General features: G+C 38.9%; 1 protein-coding gene across 1 annotated transcript in view; it reads left to right on the top strand.

Annotated features, from left to right (window-relative positions):
• unc5b (unc-5 netrin receptor B) overlaps positions 1 to 17,278 on the top strand; it is a 107,658-nt gene that overhangs the window by 70,134 nt on the left and 20,246 nt on the right. Inside the window, exons 3-4 of the mRNA XM_055162965.1 lie at positions 16,037 to 16,267; positions 17,057 to 17,200. Of these exons, the coding sequence (XP_055018940.1) occupies positions 16,037 to 16,267; positions 17,057 to 17,200 (375 nt within the window). The remainder of the gene's footprint in view (positions 1 to 16,036; positions 16,268 to 17,056; positions 17,201 to 17,278) is intronic.

Genomic DNA, 17,278 nt, shown 5'->3' on the forward strand with positions numbered 1-17,278 from the left:
AACAATTGTACAACATTATATTTAAAGGTGCATTGTGTAACTTTTCTAATGGAGGGTCCGTGAAATGCTTTTCTTCATGGAGATTGTTATTACTTTGTCTGGAATGTTTCACAGTGTGGCATTAAACCTTTATATCTTTATGTTGACCAAACTACACCAAATTATAGGTCAGATCAGTGGAGAGGCAGTTTTTCTCTGTATTTTTGAGCTATAGAACCACCTGTAATTGAATAAATGTAAGGTAGACCTGCTTAATTTCATATTAAGAGCAATGACATATCATAGAAACAAGATAGACAGTGACGGACCCCTAACCGAAGTTTCACAGTGCATCTTTAAATACGGTTGTTTTTGAAGGTATGTACAGTTAGTGTATTAATTACCTCCGCCAAGGAGGTTATGTTTTTGCCGGTGTTTGTCTGTTTGTTTGTTTGTTTGTTTATTGTTTGTTATTTTATTTGGAAATGTGAAAAGGAAGAACTGATTTCATTTTGGGGGTGATCCGGAAGAAATCCTGGATTCTGGATCACTTTGAAATTTTAGTTAACATTGTGGTAAATGGGGCCAAAAATTTTGTTTCTCAATATCTCGGTTAATTATTGACCAAACCCCATGAAATTTGACTCAGGGATGGACAATGGGATCCTCTTTCATATTCCAAATTGAAAGGTACGAGACAAATATTTATGGAAAACACAATTAATATGAGGGGGACTGTAGTCCTTGGTGGAGGTCTGCGCTCTCTGAGTGCTTTTCTAGTTATATTGTATGATGGATTGCAAAGACATGATCTAATTATCATTACTAAAATAATCCCTAAAAAACATCATGATTATTACTTTTCTCAATATCGTCCATGAATTTGCTATAATGAATATGTTCTTACTCCTCACGTCTGATCTAGCTGCAGATTGCTTACAGTACAGTGACAGTTGTTGTGCAAAGACAGATCCTGTATGACACCCCAACAGTCTAAATTTTTAAAACCAGTCGTGCGGATCTCTCTATTTGTGTGCGAGAGATGAAAGATTCCCAGTGAAGCACGAGCCCTGAAGAGGAATGCGTGCGGCGCTTGTGTGAGAGATGAGGCCTGTTAGTTACAGCGTCTCCGTGGCGACTACAAAGGAGCAGGCGGCAGAGACATGCAGAGCTCCACAGGTGAGATGTCTGTGCGCCCCATTCCAAATATCTAAACAAGAAGAAGTCTGGGAGCCAATATGTGTGAAAGAGAGAGAGAGAAAAGGCGTGTGAGAATCTGCACAGAGCCATATTGGTGTCATTCTTAGTAGCGACGACCCATGCTGGTTTCTACCTCCTGTTGCCTTGTGCACCCCAGAGCAGCGATGGCACTGTTAGTCATTGGTGAGTTAACAAAGCTTCATCCTATTAAAAGACTGACCCATTCGACTCCCCGTGTCTGTCTGGACCGGAGAAGTGTCACTGCAAAGTCAGATGGTGAGCTGCATGACGCTTCACACTTGGAGTCTGTTTTCTTTTTTTCTGGTGATATTTGAACCTACACACACAATGCACAATCCTGATTTGTTTATAGTTAAAAGTGCCAATTGGGGGTCTGCCTACTTGTCTCCATGAGGATTTTATTACTTTGCCTGAAATCTATCTCTATTAATTTACCTTATTTAGTTTACATTTATTCAGTTACAAAAGTTGCTGTATTTTTGCTTCGAGTGGGATCATTTCTCTACAGATCTGACCTGTAACTGGGCCTGATGGTGTCATCTGTGTGTCTCTTTGGACTTGGATAAGTTTAATGATATGCTGTGTATCTTGATATCTCCATGGAGACAAGCAATCAACAGACTCTCCACCTGAAAAGTACCATAGTTACACTTTTATATAACAGCACTGTATTTCCATGTTTAACTATGGAAATTGGCATCTCTGCCCACTCCCGAAGTCAATGGTTCTCGACTCAAACTCTTAAACAGTGTTAAAAAAGTATACACTCATTTTCTGACCATTGCTCCATCTTGTGAAACAAAACTATCATTACTTGCTGAAGAAACTCTGTACTTCTTTGCACCGCTAGATGGAGTTACGAGCTATAACCTTGACATTGCTGTCCTCTTTATAATTGGGAACACCCTGTATTCCCTGTCATTGGATCAGAGGATGTAGGTGTGCATAGTTGATGTCTTCCATTACTTTCCCACACAAGCCTTTGACAAATGAATCTAAACTACACATAACCTTTTCCCAAATCAGCAGTAGTGGCTTCTTTAACCACCTCTCACTCCATCCTCTCCTCTTTGTGGAGAATTGTTTTCAGGCTGATGAAGATGAGGTCAGTCTGAATATCAATCACTCAACGTAATTGTCCTTTAAGGAAGGCAAGGAGAGACTGTCTCTCTCCATCCATCTCTGTCTGTTTTGACCTGCTGTGTGCGTGTGTATGTGTATGCATGTGGATGTGCGTGTGTGTTTGTGGAGAGGGGGGCACTGGGAGGCTTTCTCTTGAGAATACAGATAATGAAGTTTATTGGTGCTGTACAAGATAAGTCCAAGTCATAATAATGCACAACAACACCAGTGATCTCTATTAATTTATTGGGTCCTGCTATTAAGACCTTCAAAAAATATAGCAAACTCTGCTATATATATATATATATATATATATATATATATATATATATATATATATATATATATATATATATATATATATATATATATATATATATATATATATTATATATATATATATATGTGTGTAAATGCTATAATGTTTAGTTTTATTTTTTGTGTGATCATGTTAATTTGACATTGATGTTAACCCCAATTTGAGTGATTTGATTTACTGATAACTATATAGAAAGTTGGAGTCTTCGATATTTGCATCTTAAGACAATTAGCAACTGGAGATGGTCTTAGTTTTGCATTGCTCTTAGTTTATTTTGGCACAGTTTTTAAATTACATAAAACTGTGTAAATGTCATTTTTATTATAACTATATATTATATTTGTCAATTCTGAACAGATGGCAAATTTTACACAAATTCTCAACAGAGTTATCGAATGCCGCATACATTTCTCTTCATTCAACCCTGTTATAGAACTTAGACTTTGACTTAGACAAACTTTATTGATCCACAGGGGAAATTGTTTGGACACAGTAGCTCACACATCACACTATTTTATAATAATAAAGAGCAAAAAAATATTCATGTTAATAATTAATTCAAAATAAGTATAAAAAATAACAAGAGACTGGTGTCAAATGAGGCATAATTATTTAAATGTATGTGTACAAGTAAAAATAAAAGTACAGAAATATAGTAATACAAATATCTCTCAGCTATATACAAGAGAACGCGAGGAGAAAACAACGCAAAGATGAAATAGTGATTAACGAGACAGAAGATTATCTAAAGAACATACGCTCCATGCTCTTAAATCGAACCTCATTTGCAAAGCTCATAAAAGTCTTATCCTAACTCTGCCCTCTCTAATGATGAGCCTTGTTAGCCTACGTCACCGTGGCTGTTGTCATATTTGAGTCTTCCCTTCCTCACAGCTGTGTGTCATTACCGCCTCATCTTGTGCCCCGTCGCTCAGAGCTGCTCCCTTCTCAGCGTCTCTAGGATATATCTGAAGAGCCTTTGAGTCCAACAGGAAAAGCCCAGAAGTCAAGGGAGGCCAGAGAAGAAAAGCATTTTGTTGTTTGTTTGTGTTCCCCTTCTCTCACAGCGCCCCGGACAACACTGGTGGGAGTGAGAGCCTGTTAGAGTAGCCAAACATAACCCCTTTTATATTTCTCCACTTCAAAAGTATTTATCTTGCCCCCTCTGCGTGTTCATTTTGGGGAGTTGCGTCTCGGTATAGTGGAGGGCACAGTTAGGGGGGACAGTAATGACTAACTCGGTAAAGGTAATGATAAAGTACGTGCTTTAGTCTCCACTTTGGCTGGAGGTTGTGGAGCTTAGAAAATTACAGTTGTTCGTGGGTTTGAGAGAAGGAGCTCCGCGGGCAAACAGAGACGAAGAAGCATGTGGTCCATTACACTCGATCCAGCATTGTTAGAAACTTTGTATATGGCAAACAAAGAGAACAAAGTGATTCATTATAATCAACTATGTGTGCATTTGGAGTACTTCTTGGGCTGTGGGCAGTTAGTTACAGACTAATATAAAAAACATAGACAGATACTGTACTTATTCCTACTCACTTACACAAAATTGACTCTTGTGAGCTTTAAGCCATGTTATAATGTTGTTACCTCATCAAATGCATACCTGGAGTGGTGTTTTTCTTCATTCACACATTGAACTAATCATGGTTTATTAGTCTGTAGCTCCAAAGCTCAAAATGCTGTTTCACCTTGTGATGTCATGAAGCAACAGTTTTCAAGTTAACAGCTATCTCTTGCTTTTATTCAGTAGAGATGGGAAATTCCAGGGCTGAAATTATACAAATTATTCTAGTGAAGGTGTATGGAGTTTTTAAAAACACGGTGGAGCACTTCCTGTGTTATGACATGACATTGCAAGGTGGAGCACAGTGTTTACAGTTTCAGGGAAGGACTCAGGGTTTGTGTGTTAAACAAGTGTGAATGAAACTAAATATAACTCCAGGTATGTTTTTGGTGAGGAAACAACATTATAACAGATCAGAAAATAGTGTAATATGGGCCCTTGAAATATTTCGAGTTGCCAACAATTTACCCAAGATTTAGAATACATTTTATTGGCAATGTCAGTGAACAAAATTCACAAACTACTAACTTTACAATCAGTAATAATAGTATATATAAACTATGATAAAAACAGGGCATGCATATTAAAATAAATGCAAGTTTTTGGACAGAGGCAAGAAGAAAGAGAATAATGCATGCAAAGAGTGCTAACCACTACCATAATTACCATAATTAATCAGAACATTTCTTCAAGAATAAAAAAAAATACTTTTAGTTATATTACTTATGTTTCTCTCTTTGAATAAATTTGTTTTATTCACATAGCTGAAAGTGCAATGCATATAAATAATTAATTACGCAAAGATTTACAGAAAAATGAGTTTTGTTCTCTTATCAGTTTTTCATATTCTTTTGGTATTATTTCAAACCTCCCCCTTAGACTTAGACAAACTTTACTGATCAACAAGGGAAATTATCTGGACACAGTAGCTCACACATCACAGAATATTATAATAAAGAGCAAAAATATAAATGGTAATAATACATTTAAAACAAGTAGCAAAAATAACAAGAGACTTGTTTCAAATAAGGCACAATTATTTTTCCTGACTGTCTGTGTGCTCATTAATTAGAGTGATTTGAATGAATGAACTTAGCACAGATCAAATTGTACTTGTTTGTTACATGTTGCCATAGCCACACTCCCCCTTTATGCTCTTTTGTCCGACTCTGTCCCAGCTTCTCTCTGTCACCCCCTCTTGTCACTTCTGTGCGTTACATTGTCAAAGGCCACGTCCACAGTGCGCTCCAAATCTGATTTTTGGTGACCTAGAAGTGATTTATTCAAGAGTGTTGGTGCAGCCCCACGTCACATGCAATCCAGTCACTTAACGTCACGGCCAGGCGCGTCTCAGGATCAAGTTTTAGCTACAATAAAGAAAAAGAAGAGGGAATAATGGTTGTCAAGAAAAACTGAAGGAAAGGGATGACTCAACAAGAAGATCAGGGTGAAAAAGGAGATGGAATTTGCACTAAATGACTTGGAACAGAACTGAAGCACTTAATGGTGTGTTATGCATTCTCATTTTTAATATGGTGAAAGAATTTATGAATCTGACTCGTGCCAAATTCCTAAAGCAGTGATACGAATCCCAACCCAGTTCTGTCATTTCTGTGCCTCTAAACCAAGATATGATGTTTTTGTTTGAAATTCAAATCATTTCAACCTTAACAACGTACTAGACATGTTTTAGTCTTTCGTCTCTTACTCTTTGACTCTTAAAGGTGCACTGTGTAACTTTTTGGTTGAGGGTCTGTCACCTGCTTGTCTCATTGCTCTGCTTGGAATGTTCCACAGTATGACATTAAACAGCTCTGCCTATTCAATTACAGGTGGTTTTATAGCTCAAAAATAACTACAAAAACAAGCATTCTGACTGTGAGTGGGGTTGTCTTTCCACAGATCTGACTTGTAATTTGGTCTGGTTTGGTCTCCATGGAGATAGAAAGGTTTAATCCCACACTATGAAACATTCCAGACAAAGCAATAACATCTCCAGAAAAGAGAAGAAAAGGAGAAAATAATTTGATGGACCCTCCACCAGAAAAGTTACACAATGCACCTTTAAGGTAGCTAGGCTGACGCCACCTGGTGCTTCTGCTTAAAGGTTGTATGGAGGATTTTTTTTGTTTCAAATTGTCAATGATAGCATTATAGAGGTGCAGTAGCCTTGTAATTATGATGACCAAAAAAAAGAGAATAAAAATTCATCAACTCTGGACATGGTGGGGCTAAACATTTGCCAATAGATAACGACATTGCCTCGTTATCCGTTAGCTGAGAGGCTGTCAATCAAACTCCCTACGTTTCTAGCATAACTGACTTGCCTGTGCGCTGCCGTTACGTGGTTTATGTACGCCTGTCACGCAGTCCACAGACGCAAGACGCACAGACGCTGTTTACTCCACCAACGCAACAGTTCTTAGCGGCTTTTTTTTACCTATATCTTCCTCGCAGTTCGCACAAAGTTTGTTGCAATGGCAGACAAGAATCCAGGAGCAGTTAGCCGCAAAAGAAAGTCAGTTTTTGAGATTGCTGAAAGAATAAGACAAGGGGAAAAGCAGCGAAGCCAAACTAAGGTGATTCTTGAAGATTCATTCCAGCGATGGCGCGACTGAAGCAGACGCAGGGTCTAAAGACTGACGCACTGGTCGCCAAATTACTCCTGGACAGGAAACTTCTGCTTATTATGAAAACGTACTTTATTTCCAAGAGCTAGAAAAACGTTTTTCAGGACACGAAAGCGATATCCTATGTCTGAAAACGTAATTTTCAAGGCAATGAAAGAGTCCGCTTGCTGCTGCGTGTTGTAGCAAGTTCATTCGCACTGAATCTCCGCGCACCCTTCTCTGCACCCTTTCCTGCTCCTCTCCCCGCTGCCCGTTCCGCTCTTCCCCCTGCTCCTCACTTCTCCGGGCACGGAATCTCCGCGCACCGCTCCCCTCTCCTCTCTCCTCTCCCTGCTCCCTGCTCCGCTCTTCTCCCTGCTCCTCACTTCTCGTCCGCGCACGAAATGTCCACGCACCCCCTCCCCCCGCTCCTCACTTCTCCGTCTTGCCTAACCAACACTGTAGTTAGTTGTTTACAAGTCATGTGCAGCTCACCGGCTGTAAACAAACCTGTTTCTGGCGTAAGGAGGAGGCGGGAGGAGGCGTTTCTACATAGGGAGCTGTAGGGGAGGGGGGGGTGGTTTCACTCATGCGCAACATTTGAAAAAGGACAAACAGTCGCTGGATTTCTCGTTCCTTGGAAAATCCTCTATACAACCTTTAATTTTATTTCTCTACAGCAATTAGGTTAGGAATCGGAATACAATAAACGGTTTGCAAGAACCTCAGAAGTTGTAGATTGCACCCTGGCAAATCAGCGAAGAGCTGTGAAGCCACGACTGGTGGTACAGCACAACAGTAAACAACGCAGTTGAGATGGATGTAAACAAAGACATACATTCTGTGTTGGCAATGATTCCCAAGATTGAGGATTTAAAGCCAGAACAAAGAGAATGTTTGGTGAATTTTATCAAGGGAAAAGATATTATTGCCCTTCTTCTTACGGGATTTACATACGTCACTACCAAATAGCAGCGACTGGCTAAATAAAAAAAAGTACTCAACTACCATTGAGTGAACAAATCCTAATGCTGAGAGGTCAGACGGTTTCCACAAAGTGAAACGTGTGTTTTCAAGGTTTACTTTTGTCTTGCACCTTTTTGTATCCTTTTCTAATGGAGGGTCCGCCACCTTCTTGTTTCCATGGAGATCTTATTGGTTTGCTTGGGATCTTTGGCATGTGGCATCACAGTATGCCATGCTCTCTATGGAGAGGCATGCCCACTCACAAGATTTCATGTTGGCTATTTCTTCTCTTTCCTTCTTTTTTAGCATTAGGCAAAACAATAAAACAAACTCATGTGACAAATATGCAGTAGTTCCTCCACCAGAAAAGTTACATAAAGCACCTTTAGTCTGTAACTCTAATTTAGTCCTATCAATGAGTACTTCGTTTCAGATGAGATTGAGTTCTGAGAATCAATTCTTTCACACTATTCAACAGGTAATACTTTGGCGAGGCTCCATATTTCACTCCATTTAACATTTATCTACAAACACAACAGTGCCTACAGATGCTCAAAGACGCACAAAGACATAATCAAAGCTTCTTAAAATAATACTTAAACACAAAACAAGCTGCTCTCATCTCCCACAATCCCTGTGCCGTAAGCTTCTCTCTTCTTCTCTTTCTTTAGACTTTGCTGTCAATAACCAATTGTGTGGCGCCCCCTCCCACAGCCCTCGCCCTCCACTCTCCTCTCTTTGTCCGCCATTGATCGCGGCGTGTTCAAACATTGTCAGAAAAACACAGGCTGTCATTCTTCCTGTTTGATGAAAAAGGAGGCAGACAAACAGACACAGAAGATTTCAGGAGGAGTTGACTTGATACTTAGAGTGCCTATGCTGTGTGGGATGAGGGATAGTGACGTAGGTTAATTAAAAAAATGATTGTCAGTTTGTGGTAGGGACAGTAACGGAACACAGGTGGTCCAGTATATAGCAGTTCTGATGTTGTTTACCTGATTTTTTTAGGTCTCAAGTACGTATGACAGTGTTAAGTGTTAAAGGTCTCATATCATGCAAATTTCAGATCTGTGTTAAAATGTTGTTTCCTCATCACAAACATACCTGGAGTTGAGGTTTCGTTTCATTCATACGTGTTAAACACTCAAACTCTTCATATTTATACTTCTTTACAGTTCTTCGCTCAAACTTAAAACCGCCTCCACCTTGTGATGTCATGTGGAAATACAGAAAGTGCTCCCATGTCTTTTTAAAATCCATACACCTTCACTAAAATCATTTGCATGATTTCAGTTCTGGATCTCTACTGATATAAAGGTAAAATATAGCTGTTAATGTGAAAACTACCACTACATGATATTATAAGGATGAACAGAGCATTTTGAGCTTTGGAGATGTAGACAGAATAATAATAATAAACTCAAACTGTGCTCAAACAAATTGCTGTGTAAATGAAACAAAACACAACTCCAGGTATGTTTTTGATGAAGAAATAATATTATAACAAGACTTAAAACTCACAAGAGTCAGTTTTGTGTAATACAGGACCTTTAAATGATTATTGTTAGAAGAAACATCACAGTTTTAAGTTTATTTAACATACTAACAAAATAATCAGACAACAGTGAAATCCTCAATCACTTTCATTCACACTTTCACTGTCATTACTCCAACATGTGATCAGCTTTGTAAAATTCACAATGAATAATGTATGAATGAGTTTATTTGACTTACAAAAGCCGGATAAAGCACATGAACTGAAGTCAGTGTAATCCCTCATTGGTCTTTCAATAGGGTAGAATGACCTGAAACTAGGCCAGCAGGTAAACAAAGTCAGATCAGTGTCAGGTTATAACTCCTTTCATAGGGCAGGACTAATGTAGTTCAGGGCGACATGAATTCTAACTCTTCTGAAGACTTCTTGCCGGCTGTAAAAATGTCTTCATTTCAAAAACAGTGTCCAGATGACTGCAATTGAAACCAGACTGAAAATCATTTGAATATCAGTTGTTTTGTTGTATAGTTGCAATGTCCGCTTCATTTTGACATCCCTCACATAGATCTAGATTTTGTTTTGTTTTTTTCACTGTGAGATCAATCAAATTTGTTTCTGTTTCTAAAATTGATTCTCCAGTTCTCCAGAGTCCTTGCTTTGACTTTTTTAGTCTTAAGATATGGGTTCAGCGGAGTTTTGGGTTGGTTTAGTCTGGTTTTGTACTAATTAATGTTACTTTACCAGCCAGAACCACACACGTTGACAGAGTTTTCAAAGACGAGTGGATCTGCAGCTGTATCATGTCCCCGAATTCATAACATAAAGAACTGAGAAACAATATGGATTTTTGCAGAATCAACAATCGAAGCACCAAAGTATTATTTACCTCACATAAAAGAAGTTATATATTTTTCTCTGAATGTTAGGACAATTTTGGAGAGGAGATGTCTACAAATTGGCAGCTGTGGTTAGATCATTTCAAGTTGTCTGTTTCCAGTCTCTTCTGAATTCCAACAGAATGTAAAATGGACTGGCCCATCAGACAATAATTAACGTAGTGTTGTTAAGTTGTGTTTAAGTTGATGATTATTATAAGTTTGGTTCCAGTTGTGTCAGTCCCTTTTTTTCCTCCTTTAGTGTCTCTCTTCTTTGGTATATGAAAGCCAAATATTATCTCCTTGTACTTGGTGTGAAAAGTTTCAGAATCATCAGCCATTAAAACAGTGGTTACAATGTGACTTACTTAGACTTCCGCGGGCAGGCTTGGTTCTCCTCGTCCCCTCACTCTGCGATAATGGAGTTGTGGCGTTTAAAGTGGAACCTGTGTTTTTAGGGCAACGCACGCAAACATCCATCAGACCTCAGCAGCCGGCAATTTGTGCAGAGTGGAGGCGCCTTAAAAACAAGAACAAGTCCTTCTCCATGCAGCTGTAGTGTTGTCTTTTATTACTGATAATGATAGGCAGTTCGGAGCAAAGGCTTATGTGTATGCTCTTTCTTCAAAATATCCACACGCGAGATGACAGCATATTGTTAGCCAGCACATAGTCAGGCGTTCTTATTCATGCATGTTAAAGATAGTGCAGTGGACACAGTGGAAGTGACAGGCTGCTCAGTACGCAACTTTAAACTCTTAATTTTGATGAGGCTCAGATAGAGTGGAGCTGTTTTGGGTGGGCTGTTGAAACTATGATTTTTTTTTTTTTTATAGAGTCAGCAACAGTGAACACATATTCAGCACAAGGCTAGCATAACTTCAGTAAACATGAAACTGTGCTTAGTGTGGTGAAAGCTTGTCATTTTTAGAGGATTAATATTGGTTATTTTAGCTAAGGCTGGGTAATAAAAAAATACTCTAACTATTCACTGGATGCTCTGAGTGAGTGACAGGTGGATTTAAAGGTGCATTGTGCAAATATTCGCTCAATTGCATTGCTCTACAGCGACTAGGTCAGGAATCGGAATACAGTAGATGGTTCGTAAAAACCCCGGAAGTGCGAGTTCGGGCACCAGCCGATCAGCGAAGAGCCATACATTCTGTGTTGGCAACGATTCCCAAGATCGAGGATTTAAAGCCGGAACAAAGAGAATGTTTGGTGAATTTTACCCTTCTTCCTATGAGATTTGGGAAAAGCCACTTAGCCCCGTTAGCAGCACATTACATAGGTCAAGACCAAATAGCAGTGATTGGTTACATAAAAAAGTACCAGCGTGCCGTCGAGCGAACAAATCTCTACAAATTTCTACAAAGTGAAACCGACTGATGAATCAGGCTAGTGCCATTGGTAACCACTAAAGCTTTATTTGACTGAAGCTGAATGCTATGCTTGTGTAGTCCACATCTTTATACAGTCGATGCATATAACTTGGTTTGGTGGTGTCACTTTTTTGTCCCCATGTAGATAGATACATTTAATGCAATACTGTGGAGCATTCTGGACAAAGCAACATCTCCATGGAGACGAGAAGGTAGCCCTCCACCTGAAAAGTTACAGAGTGCACCTTTAACCGGTCACAGCGAAGAGTGAAATATGTGAAGAATTTGACCTTAATTTAAAACAATCACATATCTGTTATAACCTTTTCATGTTAACATCAAATGCAATGCTACAGGAAGATGAAGGAGTGCTCAATATAACTTTAATTTAAATCCAAACCTCTTTGACAGCTGAGACTTGTTGCCTGGAAACTATAATTCCTATGTAGTTTCTAACAGATTGCAAAGTGCCAAAAAGGCCTAAATGTTTCTGATTGAATTTTGATATTATATTTCAATGTTCCCTCTAGTGTTAAGGTCAAAAGTGTTGAATAACTGGACCACATCTCCATATGTATAATGTTGTATGGTAGAAACAAATTTTACTTTGTTTTCTAAAGGAACCTAGATATTGTTAGATTGAAGAAAATAGCATAAAAGCAGGTATGAATCATTCAAGAGCTCTTGATAGATAAAGACAGACACATGTCAAAACAAACCGTAGAATATCCAATCATATTTGTCTTATGTGTCCTGTCAGCATCTCTTATAGACTTTTATATGTTTAGCTTTCAAGAATAGGATGGAAATGCTGTGTTGTTAACAATAAAGTAGATTAAATAAATATCTCCATTGTCTTGATCTGTGTTAATCTATGATGATCTATGTTATCAATGTTTATCAGTTCAGGGATGTACCAAGCTGATCCTGGTATTGGATGTAATGTACTCTTATAATTGAACTTGTATTTATACAAAGTTGTTCTGTTGTAACTTGAGAGATAAATAACAGATCCATCACACATTTTGTTTTAATTTATTGGTCTTAAGGGACTGAAAAATATGAATCTGTGCATCACTAAATCAGTTCATATAGTAGGCAGGGACTCCATGTCAGAATCCATCTTTAAATCTAGTAGAGTCAGTCTTTAAAGGCTATTTATAAGTACGATTTGTTGAATCACAGAGGAAAAATCCATTTATGTATGGCCCATATTATCCGTATCTTTTAGGTTACTTTGCTTTCAATATATGTAAACCATAACATAACCTATTTGTAGTTACCAAGAAGATTAAATTAAAATGTAGAGAAAAATAGTGCAGTAATCTGTTTTAATTTGACATTTGAATGCAATATTGAGCGTGGTAAGTAAGTGCTATTACATATGATGCTTATGAAACCCTAAAACATGATTAACTTGAGTAATTATCAACCCACTTTTCATATTTAGCAGCACTGTGCCTGTGGGTGTGTTCAGTTCATCTCAGGGTCACAGCCTCGTGAATAAATGCATTTAGGAGAATCCACTGGAGGAGCAGAGACAGATCCAAAATGACGCTTCAACCAAAACTTAAACTGGGCCTGGAGCAGCTGTTGTCCTACAGTTCAGTACAGTACACGCAGTGGCAAAACTCTCTTTACTGCCATCTTGGGCTATAGGAGGAAATGCAACCACAATACAAAAAAGGGGGATTTTATAGTAATTAAGGGATATATGTAGGGCTGTAGTTGACTAAAGATAAGCCCTGTGCCTTGATTAATAGTCATGACATGGTACTGACAAAAGCTCTTAAAATTATTAGGATTTGGTCTGAAAATTAAGAAAATTCTGTAAAAGATTCCATGCAGCAATGTTAAAAAAGCGAGTTTGTCTTCATGTTTAAAGTGTATGCATTTTATTTTGTTGTATCTGCCCCAACTTTTTTTTAAAGTGAACTATTCACTTTCCATCAAATTTTGTTATTGTTAATATTCTCTTGATTTGTTTTATTTATGCTGATTGTTCCAGCTTTTTTGCATGGGTATTGTCTTAACCTGTCTGTCACTAAGTCTAAAATCCTGCTTAAATCCGACTTCCTCAGTGGTGCTTGTAGCTTTACCACTGCTAACTGCTGTGAGGCGGAGGAGTGGGAGGGGGGTGCACTGTCCTAAAATAGATGATGGTATCTTCTTAAGTAGTTTCTCTTGTTCCCCAGTTGTAGAATAACAGATCAGTTCAGGTCTTGATACATTTTGAAGACTAAATGCTCTGGGCTCATTGTCTGAAAGCAGCTGTCTCTTTGGTCTGTCCTCAGTGAATGTGTGAAAGAGATTGGAGAAGTTTCTTCCTGTAATCGTCCACTGAAACAAAAGACAGAAAGCTGCTAAGAATATCAGAAAAAAGTTAAAATGTTTTACTGGTTCATTCCTAGAACTTTAATATTTTATTTACAAATGATGCACAAAAACTACTCAAGAGTGAATAAGAGAGTTTGAAGTGTATGGGTTATTTTAGGCTGCAAGTGAACATTTTGTGCTTAACATTGATGCATTAACTCCTGGAAAATAATGTACTGAATATTGAAAATGTCAGTGTTTATTCAAGGAGAAAGATGAGTGTTGTTACATACTCTTAGCTATAATTAGTTTACAATAAACACTTTTTTATTAAAGATACACAACTTTCTAGGTGGGGAGTTCACCTGCATGTCTCCATGGAGATGTTACTGTCTTGCACTGTATGTTCCACAGTATGGCACTGAACACTGACACGCCTAAACCAAGTTACAGGACAGATCTGTGAAGAGGTGACCCTGCTCACAGTAAAAATTTATGTTTTTGAGGAATAAAAATACACGTAATTAAATAAACGGGTGATAGATAACTTTAATGTCATACTGTAAAACATTCAAAGCAAAGCAATGACATCTCCATGGAGACACGCCAAGCCAACATAAGTTACATATAGTGCACCTTTAAAATTAAACTTCATAAATAATTTAACAGCTACAACTAGATGATATGCCGGTTTCCCAATAGTGCTATATTTCTGTGCAGGTTGCATTTATTTCACTTTGGCAGTTCTGGCATCTGACAAGTGGACCCACCCTTGCCAGTCTCAGTCTTCTCTGGTTGAATTCAGATTTGATTTATGAGCTCAACATGGTCTCTTCATCTGGAGGGTCAGGACATTAAGATTTTATAAGAACCTGAGAGAACCGCGAGCGAATCTCTGCAGAACCCAACCGTAAATGTCGGTACAAAATAGAGAGTGTATTATGTGATTTATAAGGTATTCGGTATGCATTACGCTATATGGGACAGATAATTCTTTATGGGCCACAGGCACTTTGTAAAACTATTATTACCTGTATAGTTCACCTGGATTTATGGCTCCGTTGCGGCGACCAGATGTAGCCAATAAGACGATGGCGGCATTGATAAAGTGTCGCGGGATTCGCTTGTCATTATTGAAGTAACAAGTCGGGGGAAGAGAGGTCAAGAAATACTATGTCCTTCGCGAGAGGAGAGGAGAGGCTGTGCCAATGGGGAAGTGTCAGATCGGAAATGTCACGAGATAATGTGCGATCAACGGGAGCGAACTGGGGAAGGTCAGTCTCTCTCCTCTCCAGCTGAGAACTATAGACTCAGAAAGAACTACGGCGCCTGCATCGAGCAGATTAGTGGCAAAAACCAGGTGATGAAAATGTCACACTATACCTTGTCTGTTTACTGTCAGCGACTTAAAGAACCACTTAAAGCAACTTAAATACTTTTGAGCTTTCAGGCTTACTGGAAGATACTAATATTATTGAACTTCCTTTGCAAAGTGAGTTATAGTTCTTGCATTGCTATACTTAAGTAATCAGCCGTTTTGTGTGTTTTGTTCATCCACACATGTTTAACACACAAACACAGTTTTCAAACAGAAAACTCCTTGTTATGTCATGCGGTAATACAGGAAGTGCTCCACTGTGTTTTTAAACTCCACACACCTTCATTAGAATCATTTGGATGATTTCAGCCCTGAAACTGCGTTTCTCTGTCTGACATAAGCTGAGCTTCGGACTTATAGACAGACTAATAATAAAGGGTTACTCAAACATGTGTGAATGAAACAAAACACAACTCCAGGTATGGCATTTGCATTTTGTAGTGGGACAAGCTAACAGATTTCAATCTAACAGTGCAGACTTCCAAAATGGACTTGTATCTTTAAAATGTACCTCACCAGTGTTACTGCATACAACTCAAGTGTGTGACAGTTCTTTGCCCTGCAGCGATACACAGACACAAGACAGGCCGTCACACACACTCTCCTTCTGCAGGGACTCGATGGCTTATTGATCCCCCAGGGACAAACTTGTCATTTTGCCTTTTTCTTACTTCCTCGACAGTAAGGTCATGGAGCAGCGCTTTAGGACAATAACAACTCAAGTGGGTCTTGACTTGAACAAAGGTTCTTTTAAAGGGCATAGTTTTGATCATGCCTTTTCTTTTCTGTGTTTTTTTCCAGAGACAACAGACTATAGTGACGCAGACACTCTCCCGGACACGTACCCGTCTGCACCAGCGGAGCCTCTACCCGAATTCCTGCTTGAACCTGAAGATGCTTTTATTGTGAAAAACCGTCCTGTCCAAATGAGGTGTAGGGCGTCACCAGCCACACAGATCTACTTCAAATGTAACGGAGAATGGGTCAATCAAAATGACCATGTGACCAGGGAGAGCGTGGACCAAGTCACAGGTACAACATTGCCAACTAATACCAACACAAGGAATTGAAAATAGCATTAACATGGTCATTAACACAACACAGCTTTGTAGTTTTATTGTACAACATGACTGTAAGAGTAAACTAAAACTCATATATAAACAAAGTAGTAGTGAATTTGGACCTATAAAGGATTTTAACCAGGTCTGACACTGGTCTAAACTAGGATTCACCCTATTTGGAGGTATTGTTTCAGATTATATTGTTCTGAAGGTATGTCATGACATAGGATGAAACATGTATTGCATCGCACGTGTGTCACCTTGTTTTTCACAGACATAAACATCATCTTCAATTACAAACATCGTTCCCAACTACATAATCCATTAGCTCCTATAGGGTTTTATGTTCATGTTAACTGCACTGGCTGACAGCCAATGCATAATTTATACCCAGAATGAAAAATATGCCCCACTAATCTTACTTCTCTCTACTCTCTATCACCCAATCTTTCTCATTCTCTTTCCCCCTGCTCTCCTTCTCCCTCACGATATCTCTGTCCTTTCTTTCCCTCCCTCCCTTTCTCTCTCCCTTCCTCTCTCTCTCATTCATGCTCTCTCTGTCAATCTCAATCACCTCTCTTCATCCCTCTCTATCTCTCTTTCCCACACTCTCCATGACTCTCTCCTCTCTGTCACCCCTCTTTTGCATTCTCTCTCTTCTCTCTTCCCCTCCATCTCTCTTTTCTCTATCACCATCTTTCTCTCTTCCTCTCTCTCTTTCCCCCTCCCTCTCTCCCTTCCTTCCCTCTGTCCCACACAGGGTTGGTGGTGAGGGAGGTGGATATTTCGGTGTCCAGGACTCAGGTGGAGGAGTTGTTTGGGTTGGAGGATTACTGGTGCCAGTGTGTGGCATGGAGCTCAGCCGGCACCACAAAGAGCAACCGTGCCTATGTCCGTATAGCATGTAAGTAACTAAACGAAAGTGTTCAACCAGGTATTTTCTTAATATTTGTATGCACTGAAATTTGCTCCTTTATTTTGA

The sequence above is a fragment of the Boleophthalmus pectinirostris genome, unplaced genomic scaffold, assembly GCF_026225935.1.
Source record: "Boleophthalmus pectinirostris isolate CB_2022bp ecotype Guang Dong unplaced genomic scaffold, ASM2622593v1 HiC_scaffold_5, whole genome shotgun sequence".
Taxonomy (NCBI): domain Eukaryota; kingdom Metazoa; phylum Chordata; class Actinopteri; order Gobiiformes; family Gobiidae; genus Boleophthalmus; species Boleophthalmus pectinirostris.